Here is an 18,088-nt window from a genome sequence, read left to right as displayed (position 1 = left end):
TAGCATTTCCCCAATTCCTCTGACATCCAAGTCCTTGATTACCACTATTTTCTTCCCTGCTTTTATAAATTTAACTTTTAAATTTCAACCATAAGTGAAATCACACACTATTTGCCCTTTGCTGTTTCCTTCAGCACAATGTCCTCCAAGTTCACGGGTGTGGCTGAATAATAGTAGAGTCTGCATCCCAAGACTGGTGTGGAGGCTCTGTCCTCTGCAAGGACCCAGGCTAATTCTGTCACCCTAAGTGTAAATTTCAGAGTCCTTGTCCTGGATGACTCCAGAATGCTATCTATCATATCTAATCCAGGGTGCAGATTGAAGGCAAGGGAAGATGGTGTAACATATATGCCCAGGCTACTAATGAAATTTCTGGAAGCTACCACATGATATTTCTGCTTATATTGTATTGACCAGAATCATTGATATTTATTAGGAAATTGGACAGTCTAGGCTCAGTTCTGTTACTAAGGAGGAAAGAATGGATATGAGCTAGGTGAAGAGATAGAAGAGCTGTATTTTCTATACAATACTGGAAAATTACAAGCTTTCCTAGACTGGACATTTGCCAAGGCCTGAAAGATTTCAAGCAAATGCTCAAGACAGGGAAAACTTGGTCTTTTAAACTACCATTTGTAGAACACCTCATTTATTGAACACTACTGTCTTAGTCATTATAATAAGTACTACCATTTCTATTTTGTGATTAAAGAAAGTCACTTGTCCAGGATCTCAAAGCCAGTGAGTAAGTAGAGCTGGGATTTGAACTCATGTCTGCCTGACTTCAAATTTAAAGGAGAATGGCTTGAAAGCCAGGTAGGCAGAAAACAACAATGACACAGGGCTATACCCTAGTGGTGTTCCCACCAGTTGTGGAGATAATGATCTACTGTGAATTTTGGCTAGCACTACCTTTGTATAGAGAACATTGCCATCAGAAGTACCATTGTCTGTTGTTAAGATACTAATAGACTGTCAAAACAACAAGTAGTAATAAAATTAGAGTTGCTTTTGCTTATCACTGTTACATTTCATTTTTTAACAATCCAGTCTTCATTTGATTTCTGTATGTGTATGTACCAGTTCAAGGTCTGAACTCAGGACCCGGACACTGTCCTTTCATTCTTTTGATCACCGCTAGCACTCTTCCACTTGAGCCACAGCTCTTCTTCTATCTTTTTGCTGGTTAATTGGAAATAAGAGGTCTCAAGGCGTTTCCTTTGTGGACTGGCTTAAAACTACCATCTTCAAGTCTCAGCTTTCTGAGTGGCTAGGATTCCAGAGGATCAGCCTTTTGAGTAGCTATGATTACAGCACCTGGCCTTTATTAAAAGACTTTTTAGTTCTATATTTCTTTTTCCCATTCTTTTTATGTTTTTGTGTTTGTTTTCATTTTTGACAGAGGAGCTCCCTATAGAGATTTGGCTAGCCTAGAACTATGTAGGACCAGCTGGCCTTACATTTAATAATCCTCTTCACTCTACCTCCCAAGTGCTGAAATTATAACCATGTGCCACCATGCTGTTCAGATTCATTTCTCACCCCCATTTAAGTAGCAGAATAGAAATTATGAAAATATATACTACAGGTGAAATTTGAACTAAAAACTTTAAGACAAAAAAGAAATATGCTCATTACCTGACTTATGTAACTCCTCTGTATCACTTCTACAATAACAATAAAATATATTTTTTAAAAAGATAAAGACTATTGGGGATCGGTAGCTCAAGCCTGTAATCCTAGCTACTCAGGAGCCTGAGATCGGAGGATCTTGGTTTGAAGCCAGCTTGGGCAAGAGTCTATGAGACTCTAATATCTAATTAACTACCGAAGAGCCAGAAGTGGAGCTGTGGCTCAGTGGCAGAATACTAATCTTGGGCAGAAAAAGCTCATTGACAGTGCAGGGGCCTTGAGTTCAAGCCCCAGGACCAGCACCAAAAAAAAAAAAAAAAAAACCCAACAAAAAACAAAAACAAAGAAGGGTGCTGGGCATATATGTATACAACTATAATCTCAGTATAAGGGTAGCAGAAGCAGGAGAATTTAGAGTTTGAGACTATGCTACATAGCAAGACCATGTCTCTAATCAACCAAGCAACTAACAAAAAGTAATGAAAGAGTAAAGATTATTTAATTTAAGATGAAAAGGAAACCACTGAGATTAAGGTGGTATTTCTGTTTTTACCAAAGTGAGGCAAGAGGGCATGGACATAGTAAGTGGATTAATTTAAGAGATCATAAGGATGGAACAGGTTACTGGGGGAATTTGCTAGCTATTTCTCTTTATAAAGTGAAATTTAATTTTTTTATTATTTTTATTTTTATTTTATTGTCAAATTGATGTACAGAGAGGTTACCGTTTCATACATTAGGCCTTGGGTACATTTCTTGTACTGTTGGTTAACTCCTCCCTCATTCCCCCCTCCCTCTCCCCCTTTTCCTCTCCCCCCCATGAATTGTTCAGTTGGTTTATACCAAATGGTTTTGCAAGTATTGCTTTTGGAGTCGTTTGTCTTTTTTATTCTTTGTCTTTCGATTTTGATATGCCCTTTCACTTCCCTAGTTCTAATACCAGTATATACAGTATCCAGTGTATTCAGATGAGATACAGTGATAGCACAAGTACAACCACAGGAAGGGATACAAGAGGATCATCAACAAAAGAAGCTACGGTTTCATATGGTGTGTTGAAAGTAATTAACAGTGATAAAACACGCGTTTCCATATCATGGAGTTCATTTCATATAAAGTGAATTTTTAACCTCTGAATTGGCTTAGGTGCATTTATACATGAAGATAATATTTTTGAATAGTAAAATTCTCAACATTATATAGTTTTGTGGAGAACTTAGATTATTTGAAGGTTTAGTGTTTTGAATAATGACTCTGGAAACATACTGTGAATTGTGACTAATAAAATAAAATAAAATAGTAAAGGAAGAAATTGAGTGTACCTCAAGACAAGTTAATACATTGTGTCAGAAGTCTGAGCACACATAAACCACCCAGGAAAAATCAGTGTGGGAGACAAGGAGATGGAAAAACATCAAATATAAAAGAATCCTGGCAAATTTTAAGAAAGGAATAAATATCATTAATTTTTAGAAAACTGCAATAAAATGTGAGTCTGCTTATGAACATACTAAAAGATCTCTTCATTTTCCAAGAAATGGAAGGAAATGACTTCAGCACGCACTTCCTTCTGTTGGTGGGTGTGAGGCAGCAGAGGGCATAGGATGGGAGGTAAACATATCAGTTGGCACATACCAACCCACTTAGAAGGAAAGGCAGTTCAGCATTTGTGTGAAATCTACCACCTTTGAACACCACAAGACAGAAAACAGAGCCTCTCATTTCTCCATTCTAACTTAAAAATACTTCTCATTTGTGCTTCTGACACTCCCTGAACAAACACCATTGGGCATATCTCAGTTGGCTTGGAACCTATTATTCTCAGTAGTATGCAAAGACAAGAAGTAAAATAAAGATGCATTTTATTTATTCATAATAGTGATGAAATTAAACATTTAATGACAGTTAATGTTGACATGATGTGGGGAAATAGACAATCTCATGTTCTAGTCATTGGTGTATATCACCTTTCTATAACACTAATATCTACTGTGAAAATGTATATTCTTGTTTATCCATTATTATTAACACTTTAAGGAAGTCAGCCTGATATATGGAGAGTTTTACCACCACCCCCAGAAATATTTCTTACAGTTTCACTGTAAATGAAGAAAAGCTAGAAATAACCAAAATGCTTCTTTGAGTAATAAAGGTTTGGCTAAAAGGAATGGTAAATGTATACAGTGAATTTACATATACTGTTTGTTATTCACTCTGCATTAGAGTATTTAAATATAATAGTCTTCTAGTGATATTAACTATAAATTGATTAATTAAAGGGCTTCAAATGTTGTATGTGCATTAAAAAGTGGAAGATGTTTGCATAGAAAAAAATGAAAGATGACATTGTCCCCAATGTTAATAACAGTGGTTAACTTTGGAATAGTGTACTTTGTGTATTTTCTCATTTCTTCAGTAAACATATGCTACTTTAAAGGAAGGATTGAGGAAATAAAAATTGCCTCATTCATTTATCAGGCTGGAATAACAGATAGTAGAGCCAACTATAAAGTTTTCAGGAAACAGTCTCCCACATATACACTGTGGCTATAAAATGTCATATAATCCCGTTTGAACTTCCTTAATCACCAAGACACTTAGTTCTCTACAATGTTAGACTACCTAACACTAGCTCTTTGGAATTGTATCAGCCACAATGACACATCCTAGTCTTTCTTGGGGAGACTGAGTCAGTTTGACACATTGAGAAACAGCTTTGATTTATAACCCCAATGTCAAGCTGCAGAGGAGTAGTATGTGAGCTTAGTGGCTCATAACCCTCCAACCCAAGTTGCACAGCATTTTGCCGAGCTTTTGCACAGACCTGTTTTGAGTCTATCAAAGTGCTGCTTTGTAGCTGATACGTTGGTGCATGCATATAATCCCAGCTTCTTGGGAGCTAGAAACCAGGACTATCATAGTTCAAGGACAGCTTGGGGTAAAAAAAAAAGTTAGTGAGAAGGTTCATCCTTGTGGCCTCATCTATGTAAGGAGGCATAGGTAAAAGGACTGCCATCAGAGGCCAGCCTCAGGTGAAAACTCAAGACTTAACTGAAAAATTGCTAAAGCAAAAAAAGAGGAGGTCCTGAAGGCATGGCTTAAGGCAAGGCCCTGAGTTCAAATTTCAATACTGTCCCCACCAAAACCTCTGATTGGTTTGCATTCTTTACAAACTCTACTTTTCCTTACATCTCAGAATAACTTTTATCTTTTCCTTTGTGCGAGGGACCTTATAGTTCTTGTATGCAGCCTCTGGCCCATTGCAGGGGCCATAAACCAATTTTGTCAGACTAAAGGGAGCCTGGTAGGCTTAGATATCAGGACAAAGATGACTATGTGAGAAATATTTGTAATTGTTTTACAAGCTAGATAATTCATATCTAAAGAGTCAACAACAGTAGTAGAGAACAATAATATTAACATTTATTAACCTCTCACTTGTCGGTATAAATACTGAACCAAATATTTAAAAAGTTATCTAAATCTGCAAATCAACGCTGTGAGGCAATGTACTGCTATTAATGTGTTTGCAGATGAGAACTTGAAATTTAGAAAACTTTAGTCATTTTCCTAGGTTGACACACTGTATGGTAGGGATAGGATTTGAACATAAGCGCATCTGAATGAGAGTGAAGTACTGTGACTTGGGTTCTGTATTACACAGCAGACCCTATGAGTAGTATCATGAATGTGAGAAACATCGTTGGCTTATCTGGCTGTAAACAACCTGGCTTGAAGTTGCTTTAATTAAAACATTCTTCCTAGCCTATGGCAACTCTGAGAACATGCTTTTAAAAATTTTAGGTTTTCATCAGGTGTAGTGGCTCACACTAGTAATCCCAGCCAGTGAGAGGTAGAGTTTGGGAGGCTCATGGCTTGGAGCCAGCCTAGGTGAAAATTTAGTAATACCCTGTTTCAATAAATAAGCAGGGCATGCTGCTTGCACTTGCAATCTCAACTACTTTCAACTAGACTTGAACAATGATCCCCCTACCTTTGCCTCCAAAGTAACTGGAGTGACATGTGTGGGTTATATCATTTCCTAGTACTTGAATTTACATTGTCATTTTGGAAACACACAGCAACAACCAAAGTACTTTGATCAAGGGGATATTTACAAGTTTGTCTTCATGATTCCCCAACCATATCTTGCCCTGCTAAGGCCATATTCTTCTCTAGAAGAAGAAAGTCTTGTGAATGCTGAGTACCTCTTAAATGTCTTCCAAGAGTTCTCAGTGTTAGCCATGTTTTGGATGTAAGTTATGTATGGTTTTAAGAAAAATTAAAATAAAAAAGATCCATTTTGACTTTTCCAAACATATCATGTGGAAGTCATTCCAAGAAAATTTGATACTCTTCAAGTGCCTGCATTGCAAAGCACTACTAGGAAGGTATGGTGTAAGTAAGGATGAATTGGTTCTGGGTCCTTAGATTCCATCCTTTTGAGATTATGCTGTATATAATCCAGCATATGAGAGTTATGTGGATATAAATAGCTAAGCTTTAAGCAAGACATTAAGGCCAAAGCCAAAGTGGAGTGCAAAGAACTCAGAAGCATATAGAGGAAATATTTAGTTGTGAGAGAGAAGATTCTAACAAAGCTTCAGAAAGGATGAGCATAAATTTAAGAACAAATGGGATTTTAACAGATGAGAAGGCGGCGATGATTACTGTGTGCAAGAAAGAGAAAAAAAACAAGAGAGCCAAATATGGGTCAGCCAAGTGCTGGGGTATTTTTAAAAAGTTATTTATTATTCTTTTTTATTGTTATAGTAATGTACAGAGGGGTTACAGTTACATACGTAAGGTAGTGAGTACATTTCTTATGGGTATTTTTAAAAAATGTTGATATTGGGGCTTGTACTTTAAGCTTTGAGCTCTCTTCTCCCATAGCTGGATCTCTACCACTTGAGCCACACTTCCAGTTCTAGATTTTACTGGTTAATTGAAGATAAGTGTCTTGAGGACTTGTCGGTCCAGGTTGGTCTGAACCTCAATCCTCAAAGTCTTCTCATTAGCTACAATTATAGTTGTGAACCACCAGCTCTAGAAGCAGAGTAGCCAAAAGTGATACAAGGCAGTAAGTTTGGAAACCTTATCTGTCATTTGCTATGATTATATACTTAGAAAAGCTTTGGACAAGATAAAGTATTGACCTTTATTAAATTTTAGAATGGGAAATTAGTTAATAGCATGAGCTGTAAGTCAAACAACTTTAGTTGTAATTCTGGCTTTAGTACTTAAAAGCAATAAAACATAACATGGATTTCTTAATCCACCTGAATTCCAATTTTCTTTTCTTTTTCTTTTTTTTTTTTTTTGGCCAGTCCTGGGCCTTGGACTCAGGGCCTGAGCACCGTCCCTGGCTTCTTCCGCTCAAGGCTAGCACTCTGCCACCTGAGCCACAGCGCCCCTTCTGGCCGTTTTCCATATATGTGGTGCTGGGGAATCGAACCAAGAACTTCATGTGTAGGAGGCAAGCATTCTTGCCACTAGGCCATATTCCCAGCCCCTGAATTCCAATTTTCTCTTCTGCAATGTGGAGATAATTATAGCACCAATTATGAGGATTAAATGAGATCATGTAAATTAAAATATCCCAAAATAATATGACACCTAATAAAATCTATAAATATTAGCTGGAATTACATTGTAATTTTATGGATTTTCTTTTTAAAAAGTTAACTCTTTATTCAGATAGTGTGTATTTTTTTAAATTCTGCTGGTGACTCATTTGTTCCAAAACATGAATTGCTAAGAATGTCAAAAGAACAAATTGTTCAGAACATTATGTGTACCTGTTAGGTATTAGATATGTTAACTTTTGTTAATTTAGTTCATTAATATTTATTGAATGACTGTTATATGTTTAGTTCCTCACTGGTACTGGAACAGAAAACAAGACACAAAAGATCTCTTTTAAGAGGTTCATTTTCTAGATGGAGAGGAAGAAAAAAAACACCTATATTTTTATTATAGACCAAGCCACTATTTTGTCTGGCACAAAAATGTGTCACCATTTTTAGGCCACATTAGGATATGAAATGACTGGACACATACTTTAACAATTTTTTTGTGGAAATGTGGCTTTTTTAAACAAGGTAACATAGCAAATGAATCAGTACTCTTACAGAGCAGAAATAGTTTATGATTTCAGAGAAGACAGATTTAATGTGGATTACAAGTGCTGGGGAAGACTGGAGTGAAAGAGTAGTATATGTAGGATTTTCACCTTTATGAAGGAAGCAGAACACCAGCAACAGCCTACAGACCAATTCTGAGAGGGCAGTAGAGAAATTGATGTGGTTGAAGTCCATGCAAAACCTCTAGGGAACAAAGTTGGATTGTAATGCAGCCTCAGTCAACTTGCATGTATGGAGTTACTCCTTAGAAGATGGGGTGAAAGTGGTCTTAAAGGAAGGTGTTATGATAGGTGCTCAAGTTAGTTTCTATAAGAAACAGTAAGATGGCACCAGGGAGACTACTAGACTTCAGACATTGCAGTGACTCACATATGAGAAGGTGGCTCAAAACAGATGGGCGCCAGAGGGGAGACTAAGAAAGGAACTTGTTTAAAGATGGAAAATTGATGAATGAATGAATAAGACTTTGAGACTGATGTTTACTAGTAGAGATGATGGCTAAGATAATAAGGTTTTGAAAAGGAAGATGGTATCTGTATAGAAAAAGAGATGTCAGGAAGGCTTTCCATGCTGGAAAGAAAGTAGTTTGGATGGCTAAGATATGGACATCAAGAGAGGAAGAGAGTGAGCTAGTGGGGACAGTCCAGGGAGGAAGGGAGGAGAGAAGGAGAGGCCAGTATTTCTGATTTTATTTTCCCTGCTAGAAGTGTACAGATGGCCAATCCCTCAACAGCAGGGAGAACGTTAGCATTTTTTGGCTGTATGTATTTTTTTCCCGGATAAAACTGTAATTCCTTTAAGGTAAGGATGGATGAATGTTGGACAGGCAAATGGTATTTGCCACAACATTCAGGTGACAGACCAACAACCTAACAGCTCTTGGGTTGGTGTGAGGCAGACATCAATATTTATATTACACATATGAAGAACAAAAGATCTGAATTTGGGAGGAGTCTACAGATAGCTCTGACTTTGATGAGTTTATTTCTCTTCTCTGGATTTTAGTTGAAAAGCAAAAAGAACGTATGTTATTTTTTTAAATTTAATTTTATTATAAAGGTGTTGTACAGAGGAGTTACAGTTATATAAGGCAATGAGTACATTTCTTGTCTAACCCCTCTTCCTTTTCTCTGACTTTCCCTCCCTGCCTTGACCGCCCCCCCTCGCCCATTTTGTGTCTTAAAAGCCAGCAAATGTAGCATTGAATTTTAGTATATAACGAAAGTATATGTTCACAGTAAGAGTTCATGGTAAATGGCTTCATTGCTGGCAGATTTTAGTCATTAAAATTAAGGGCTAAGAAACAATCAGGGCAGATCATTTTGGTTAAGGAAATAATGTAGTAACTGTTGCCTAGCCCTTAGGAACTGGCTTTATATAGCTCCGTTGCATATGCTTAACAATCACAATTCCAGGCTTTAGTAAGTATTTAAAATGTAAAACTTTGTTTATTTTTCCTGACTCAGGTCTTTCAGTCACCCATACATATACTTGGTGATCTAATCTAATAGTTCTCAGCTCTCACTGTACATTAGAATTATTGAGAGTTTTAGAAAAATTTTGATGCTGGTGTCTCAATGCAGACATTCTCTGTTGGTTTGGCCTGGTCTTATAAGTGAGAAGTAATGAGGGAGCACATTGAGGCAGGGGTAGGAGGGCTAGAGGAGAGGGGATAGTTCTGAAACTGTCTGATAGTTAGGAAACTGTCTGATTGAACCATCTGCGTACATGGAAATGTTCTTATTCCTACTGTCCAGTATGGTCCAAAATCACATGTAACTATTGAGCACTTGTGACTATTGGCTAGTATGACTAAAGAACTACAAATGTGGATTTTTTTGGATATAGGATCTCATTATTATTTTTGTACTTTAGGCAGGCCTCAAATTCACAATCCTTCTGCCTCAGCCTTATAAATATTGGGATTACAAGGTGTGCGCTGCTACACCTGGCAATGTGCATAATTTTGATGAGATTTGCTTAGTAGAAATGTCTCTGAAAATAGTATTTTTAACTATTTAATCTCTCTCGCTCTTTCTTTCTTTAATATCAGGTATCAAATTGTAGTAGAAATAATTCAAGCAACCACAATTAGCAGCTTTCCCCAACTGAAGAGACACAAGGGTAAGAATCAGTTTCTTTTATACATTTGAAAGATCCTGGGTCTATCCACAGTCTTCTTTCTCCTATCAGATCTTTGGCAAACAATGAACATTCTTCTGATTTATATTTCAATATTAAACTAGTAATATAAGCTATACTTGAGTGGCTCATACCAGTAATCTTAACTACTCAGAAAGCTGAGATCTGAGGATTGAATTTTGAAGCCGGCCAGGGCATGAAAGTTCATGAGACTCTTATCCCCATTTATTCAAAGTTGCTGCTTGAGTGATACAGTGCTAGCCTTGAGCGAAAATGTTCAGACTATGAGTTCAAGTCGCAGGGCCAGCACACACACACACAAATTCTAATATCAGAAAAAGTAAATGATATTTTATTGTAACAAAAATCTTGGTTTGTATTTTTTAATTCTCTTACAAACTTTTTATATGTAAGTTATAGATTTTAGAAGGTTGGAGTTCTTGACTGTGTAGTATTTCTTTTCTGATTTTAAATGAAACATGACTACAGAATTTTCTTCATACTGAAACTGAAACTTGATATTTGTTATCTTTCAATCTTAAAGCATTATCTTGATTAGTGTCTTTTCATTAGCAATGAGGGAGTCTACTCCTGCCATAGTTTCTGCTTATTTCTTAAAAATGCTTTCCACTGAAGTGGAGTGACACTTTAGATTATGAAATTTGATGTGGTAGTCATTTGTTCTTAAAAAAAAAGGAACCAGACTCAAATTGAAAAGCAAGGTAAATAGTTTTGAGTTTCTCATCTGTTCTGAGGTGATTTTTAGGTAAGTAACTAATGAGAATTATTGACAGCTTCATCTTACATACTAAAGCACCTTTAGCTCTTTTTTTTTTTTTTTGCCAGTCCTGGGCCTTGGACTCAGGGCCTGAGCACTCTCTCTGGCTTCTTTTTGCTCAAGGCTAGCACTCTGACACTTGAGTCACAGCGCCACTTCTGGCCATTTTCTGTATATGCGGTACTGGGGAATCGAACCCAGGGCTTCATGCATACGAGGCAAGCACTCTTGCCACTAGGCTATATCCCCAGCCCCAACCTTTAGCTCTTTTTAAACCTTGACTAATCCTTAAGTAAATACATAACCTCTTTCTGGAACCCTCCCATCAAGAGAATTTGGTGAAACTTCTATTTCAATGTGCAAGAATAGTTAAAGTCTATTCTTTCAGGTTGCATTTTGGTGGAGGAATGGAGGCCATCAAGCACATTTTAGTAGTGAGGAAGTCCCCCTTCCTTACCTTGATGGTCTGGGCCATGAGAAGACCTGTGGATCCCGGGGAGAGAATGCAAACCTCTGAGGAGGAGTCAGGGAAAGGGGAGGTTGTGCAGCCTAGCCTTCTCCATGGTCACAGAGTTGCTTCTTCCTCTTAGTTCTCACTGGAAGTGGGGTATGGCAAATTTGCTCCACACTTGACAGTGTCTGCAGACATTTTTGATTTTCATCTCTGAGAGCGGGGATGCTACTGGCATCTAGTGGTAGAGCCAGGGGATGCTACCTCTTACTATACACAGCATAGCCCTCCCCGCCCCCCCCTCCAAATCCGCAGGCATTCTGCTGAAAATGCTGTTTTTGGCAAATACCTTAAAATATAGTATCATGATACCGGGGAGCAGTGTACTATCCATGATTTTTATACCTCAAAACCATACTGGTAGATACTCTTGTGCTCTTACTGGGCTTACAAGTCTCCACTGTAAGCTACCTCACACTTTGGTGCCTCATGAAAGAAAGCATCTAACAATTGCTCTCAGGTGTTTTATTCAAGGCCCTTCACTAACTTAAGGAAGAACTTGCATTGGGCAGGAGATTTATAGGAAACACATTCTGTGGTGTGTCCATATAAATTTATTGTAATGTCAGCATAGCCAGATGCATTTATCTAAATGTCTAATTGAAATGTTTTCATCAAATTAACCCATACTGTTTTGTTGTAATCTCAGTGGAATCTAAGCTAAGAGGAAGAATATTATATCACTTGTACATTCATCCTGGCACAACTTAAAGGAGCCACTGTAGCCCATTGTTTTGCTTGCCACTGTTGTTTTGGCTTAAACTAGATTAAGTGTTGTGTGATTAACCTAGTTTTAATAATGACAGCATTACTACTTAAGACTGCAGAAAAATAGCTGTGAGTTTGGCTTGAGTTGGGTCACAGCATGTCGCACACCTGCTTGCTTATACTTTTCTTGACATGAATATTTCTTTTTTGGGGGGGGGAGTAAAATTTTGTTTTATTAAGATAGAGAGGGGAAAATTATATATTTATTTGAGAATTGCACATGATGTATAATATTATGTATTGGTTGATCTATCTAGTACACATATAGTGAGAGATTAAGATAAAATGGATAAATGGGCATTGCCAAAGCAATTTTTTTGGAGGCTTAAAAAAGACCTTTAGGGACTGTCCCCATAGATCCCCACTAACACACATACAGAGAGAGAGAGAAAGAGAGAGAGAGAGAGAGAGAGAGAGAGAGAGAGAGAGAGAGAGAGAGAGATTCCAGTATGCCTGTTCTTGAGTCTGGGACATTTAGAGTCCCTGGTCCACTATGCCCACTTCCAAAACTATTGTCACTACTTTTTTTTCTTATTTATTGTCAAAGTGATGTATGAATATTTCTTCAATGAATGGGTTTTAAGGCCAAAAGAAATGTTATTCATCTGCATTGCTGGACTTACAGGGATTTTTGCATGCCAGAGCATAGATGCAAGAGTTAGTTCTGTGTTAGTCATTTAATTCTGAACATGGCTTTCATTTTCTGAGACAAAAATAAACACAATTGTCTGTAACGAACAGCTATTGCATTTGTTAGCATCAAGCTTTGTGATCAGACAATGATATCGTATTGCCCTTCAACAGACAGAACAGCATTCACGTGAGAAGGCTACATTCAAGCAAAGTGGGAAAATATTCTCAACCTTGCAGCTGTGTTTTAGGGGAAGGTTATTCTCTCATTCTCTATCTCTTTGGAACTTGCTTCTAGTTTTTGTTCTATAGAAAGGCTTTTAAGCTTTCTTGGGAGGAAAAAGAGTGTGATAGTTGATAAAATGAATGTGAATTTCCTCTTGGATCTGTTTCTTGTTATTAGCATGTTTTAACTCCAAACTAAAATTAAATTCCAGGTTTGTTTTCTAAAATTCAATTTTTTGCCCTGAAGTTTAGTGTAGTTTAAAGTTACACTAAGATCTTAGAGTTTAGGGCTAGGAATATGACTTAGTGGTAGAGTGCTTGCCTAGCATGCATGAAGCTCTGGGTTCATAAACAGAAAAAGCTGTAAGTAGAGCTGTGGCTCAAGTAGTGGAGTGCTATCCTTGAGCAAAAAGAAGCTTAGGGACAGTGCCCTGGCCTTGAGTTCAAGCCCTAGGACTGGCCAAAAATTCTTTTTTAATGACAAATGTTTTGAAAATAACAGTTTTCTGAAATATTGGGTGTTCCGGGCATGTGTTTCTTACACACAAAGTATCTTGCTTTGCAATAAACTCATGTGGGATAAACTACAGTTAACTTTACCCTTTCACAAAGGGACTCCAACATACTATTTTTTCTTGTGAAGATAAATGCTAAGTTAGTGAGTTCTTTGGCCCGTCAAGCATAGGATAAGTTCAGAAGCCAGTATTGAAATCAAATGAAAAACATTTCAGTGAATTTGGGAAAACATTGAACAGTGTTTTCTGTTGACCTATGGACCCTTTGTGTAAGTGCTTTTCTGGCAGGTAAACATGTTTTATGATACTGTGTGCAAGTTTTTAACTTGGCTTTTAGAATCAAAGACCAATTTTTTTTTTTTTATCATGCAAGTGTTTAGATTCTAGCAAGAAAGAAAATCAAAGACAGTATGAGCAATTAAAAGCATAATGTGAAGCTGGGTGCCCATAGCTCTTGTCTATAATCCTAGCTACTCCAGAATTTGAGATGTAAGGATCTTAGTTTGAAGTCAGCCCAGGCAGACAAATTAGAGAGACTTTTTTTTTTTTTTTTTTGCCAGTCCTGGGCCTTGGACTCAAGGCCTGAGCTGAGCACTGCCCCTGGCTTCTTTTTGCTCAAGGCTAGCACTCTGCCACTTGAGCTACAGCACCACTTCTGGCCGTTTTCTATATATGTGGTGCTGAGGAATTGAACCCACTAGGCCATATTCCTAGCCCCTAGAGAGACTTTTATGTCCAGTTACCCAGAAAAACAACAACAAAAAACGGACGTGGGAGTGTACTTCAAATGGGAGAGTTCTAGCTGTGAGCCAAGAGGCTGAATCAGAGATTAAGTTCTGAGTTCAAGCACCAGTACCAGAACAGACAGACAGACACACACACACACACGCACACACACACAGTCAGGTGTTTTGTAAAACTCTCTCCAAATCCTTTCTGTCTTGTAGAAAATGAATATTCAATACTTGTGCATTCATATAAAAACATCCTATAGAGGGACAAAGGGTGAAAAATACAGTAGTGATACTCACTAGACATTATGTTGAAAATGAACTATACAACTTGTGGGTGGGATGGGAGGGAAAAACTGGGAGTGAGGAAGGGGGTGACATTGTTCAAAAGGAAATGTACTCCTTACCTAAAATAACTGTAACCCCTCTGTATATCACCTTTATAATAACAATACAAGTTTTTAAAAAGAAAAAAGACATCACATATGTATATACATGCAAGTCAATTTATTTGTATGTGAATAGGTTTTTGTCATATGCATGCAGTAAAATCCTATGCAGTGTTCAAAATAGACCAACTACCAGTATTTGCTAATAGGGTGAATCTGAATGTTAGTGTGGAGAGCTAACTTTTAAAAGGAATATCTATATTTACATGATGTTATTTATTTTATGAGTTTTTTTTTTGCTTATTTGTTTTTGTTGTGTTTTTTTTTTTTTTTTGTCAGTCATGGGTTTGTACTCTGTGCCCTGGGAACTGTCCCTGAGCTCTTCAGCTCTACCACTTGAGCTCTACCACTTGAGCCACAGCACCACTTCTGGTTTTCTGGTGGTTAATTGGAAATAAGAGTCTCATGGACTTTCCTGCCTGGGCTGGCTTTGAACCATGATCCTCAGATCTCAGCCTCCTGAGTAGCTAGGATTACAGGTGTGAACCACTGGTACCTAGCTTGTATAAGAGTTTTATTAAAATATCTTATATTTGAATGATGCTTGTCAGTGATTTATTTAGAAATTATGTTTAGAAATTATTGGTATTGTTTTTGAGACTGTACATGTATTAATAATGAATTCTATCATTTTGTTTCGAATCCATTTGTTCAAAATATACCACATCAGACATTAATCTAGTTGAGAGCTGTTGTGTTCCCTATTTTATACTTTGTTCTCTGACTGAGTGCTCTCATCACTCCTACTCAAGGTAAAGAATCTGCTGCAATGAAAGCTGATCTCCTGAGGGCCAGGAATATGAAAAGGTACATTAACCAGCTGACTGTGGCTAAAAAGCAGTGTGAGAAGAGAATAAGAATACTGGGAGGTCCCTCCTATGACCAGCAGGATGATGGGACCTTTGACGATGGAGAAGGGCCTCAAAGCCAGAAGGTACAGCTTTGTAGTTTCTTATTTTGACTATAACAATTTTACACAAATAAGCGCATATACCTTCATTTAATCTTTTACACATAGTTCATATCTACAGGCTTACATATTTCGTTTTGTAAGCCAGAGCTGTGTTGCTTGGTGTCCTTGACTTCTGTGAATTATAATAAATTATAATAGATATGATAGGTGGTGTGTGTGTGTGTGTGTGTGTGTGTGTGTCTGTCTGTCTGTCTGTCTGTCTGTCTGTCTGTCTGTCTGTGTGTCTGTGTGTCTGGACATTCACCTGCATGTTTTTCCAATTCCCCTTTGTCCTCCTCTATTCAGAGATGAGTGTGTTTGTATGTGAAAATACCCAATGAAGTCACATTATCATTTGGGTAGAAATAATTACCCATGAAGTAGAAGGTATCTTAAAGTTATTTTTCTTACTTGCTATCCTAATTATGTCCATAACAAAGTGGTGAATTTAAGTAACTTGCCTAACACTACATAAAGAAGATGAAGCAGAACTAGACAAAAGCCTGGATACAGGTTGCTGCACAAATCTGAGAATTTTCCCACTCAGGTAACAATGGCTGTTTTGGTATAACAAACCTTTGGCCTATTCTGAAATCAAAGAGTCTAGGAACGTTCTAGGGGTAGAACATTCTACCCCTACTTTGGGACTTCTCCTAACTCTAAAGGACCAAGTTGGTCTTCCAACACCTGGAGCAGGCTTGGATTTAAAGAAACAACCACAGTATGTCTAAGAAACTTGACTGTGCCACCCAGGACTTTAGTGCAAATGCCAAACTCCACAAATCACACACAAAAAAGCTAATATCAGTACAATTTTACCCTGGATATATGCCTGTCACATTTACCTATTTTGATGTTTAGTCTCACAGTGTTTTCCTGTTTTTCTCTTGGTTTGAGTTCAGGTTGGAGTTCAGTGGCTCTCTCCTGCTTCTGTGCTCCAGTGATGAGCTTCTGTCTTTGTACTTATTCCTGGCTCAGTCTCTGCCAAAGCCTCTTCAGGAACACTGGGCTCTGTACTGAGTGAAGGAAGATTCTCTGGCTTTGTTAGTGGAATTATTTCTTATTCATCTTGCCTCATCCAAGTTCATTTGAACTTGTTGGAGCATTGCAGATCTAGGCTTCAAAACACTTCACTTGCTAGGTTTATTTCAAGACAGATACTGCAGTCTCCCAAAGTTAGTAAACTAACTTAATACTAGCAGTCTGAAATATTTCTGAAAACTAATTATTAGTAGTCCATAGCAATGATAGCCATATCCTTGAATGAGCTACTAGAAATTGTTCGAAAGTGCCCTTCCCTTTTATCCCATAAAATGGATCATTATCAGCAATAAAAAAGTAGAATGTACATTGATCACATGCATGTGATTTTAGAAATACTGTACTGATAATACTTAAGAAAATTTGCTACTGCCATAATATTTAATTATTAGAATCTCAAAATGTAAATTTTTATTTAATTGGAGTCCCATTTATTAGATACCACTTATTACTAATTCAGAATAACAGTATATGTCTTAAGTTCCTTCTGTATTAATTTGAGGTATTTTTTTCTCATTGAGTCATGAATCATTATGAGAATCACCTGCTTTCTTACAGTATAGCAGCATAAGTTCAATATTGTTTCTACTATGTCTTCAGAAAGATGTCTCTTTATTTGATGGTGAACATTAAAAAATATACAAAAATATAATAGAATTGATTTTGTATGTCCATATAATGGAATATTAGCAACAATTGAAATGGTGCTTGTAAAATACTTTTTTTTTTTTTTTTGCCTGTCCTAGGGCTTCAACTCTGGGCCTAGGCACTGTCACTGGGCTCCTTTTGATCAAGGCTAGTGCCCTACCACTTGAGCCATAGTGCCACTTCTGGGCTTTTCTGTTATTAACTAGAGATAAGAGTCTCATGGACTTTCCTGCCTGGCCTGGCTTCGAACTCAATCCCCTGAGTAGCTAGAATTACAGGCCTGAACCACAGGCACTTGGCTTAAAATACTTTTTAATGACTATGGTATTATAAAAAGTGAGGAAAGCAGGATATAGAACCATTTCTCTTCAGTTAAAAAATATTGATAACTACTGCTTTTCATGTACCATATCCTTGCCATAGAGCAAGGATTTTTTTAATTTGTCTTTACTGAGTACTGTGTTGGATAAAAATCTGTTGAATAAGTGACTAATTAATATAAAATTGATATGTGTTGAATATGTATATTTTAATATTCAGTAAGCTTTATTCCATTTAAGATTTAAGAAGTTATTAAAAGAGATCTTTCAGTTTACTCGAGATACTCTATTACATTGGCTAAGACTATAAAAGTATATTTTTCTCTAAATGGAGAAGTTCATGAATTGGAAGTTAAAGCAAACTATTATTTAAAATTTGATTTAAAAACTTATTCATTTGCCTTAATAGATTCTTCAATTTGAAGATATTTTGGGCAATCCTTTCTACAGAGAGCATTTCCGAATATACATGGAAAGGATGGACAAGCGAGCTCTGATTGGTTTTTGGGAGTCTGTGGAACATTTAAAGAGTGCTAACAAGGTAAGGTAAATAGACTTAAAGAGCTATTAGTCACTAGCTTAATATTAAGCCTAGATGATGAA

General features: G+C 37.1%; 1 protein-coding gene across 1 annotated transcript in view; it reads left to right on the top strand.

The window, feature by feature from the left end:
* Snx25 (sorting nexin 25) overlaps positions 1–18,088 on the top strand; it is a 95,148-nt gene that overhangs the window by 48,007 nt on the left and 29,053 nt on the right. The window contains exons 6-8 of the mRNA XM_048330828.1: positions 9,829–9,899; positions 15,277–15,458; positions 17,895–18,026. Coding sequence (XP_048186785.1) covers positions 9,829–9,899; positions 15,277–15,458; positions 17,895–18,026 — 385 coding nt within the window. The remainder of the gene's footprint in view (positions 1–9,828; positions 9,900–15,276; positions 15,459–17,894; positions 18,027–18,088) is intronic.

This window comes from Perognathus longimembris, chromosome 21, assembly GCF_023159225.1.
Source record: "Perognathus longimembris pacificus isolate PPM17 chromosome 21, ASM2315922v1, whole genome shotgun sequence".
NCBI lineage: Eukaryota > Metazoa > Chordata > Mammalia > Rodentia > Heteromyidae > Perognathus > Perognathus longimembris.
This window is presented reverse-complemented; position numbering and strand designations above follow the sequence as displayed.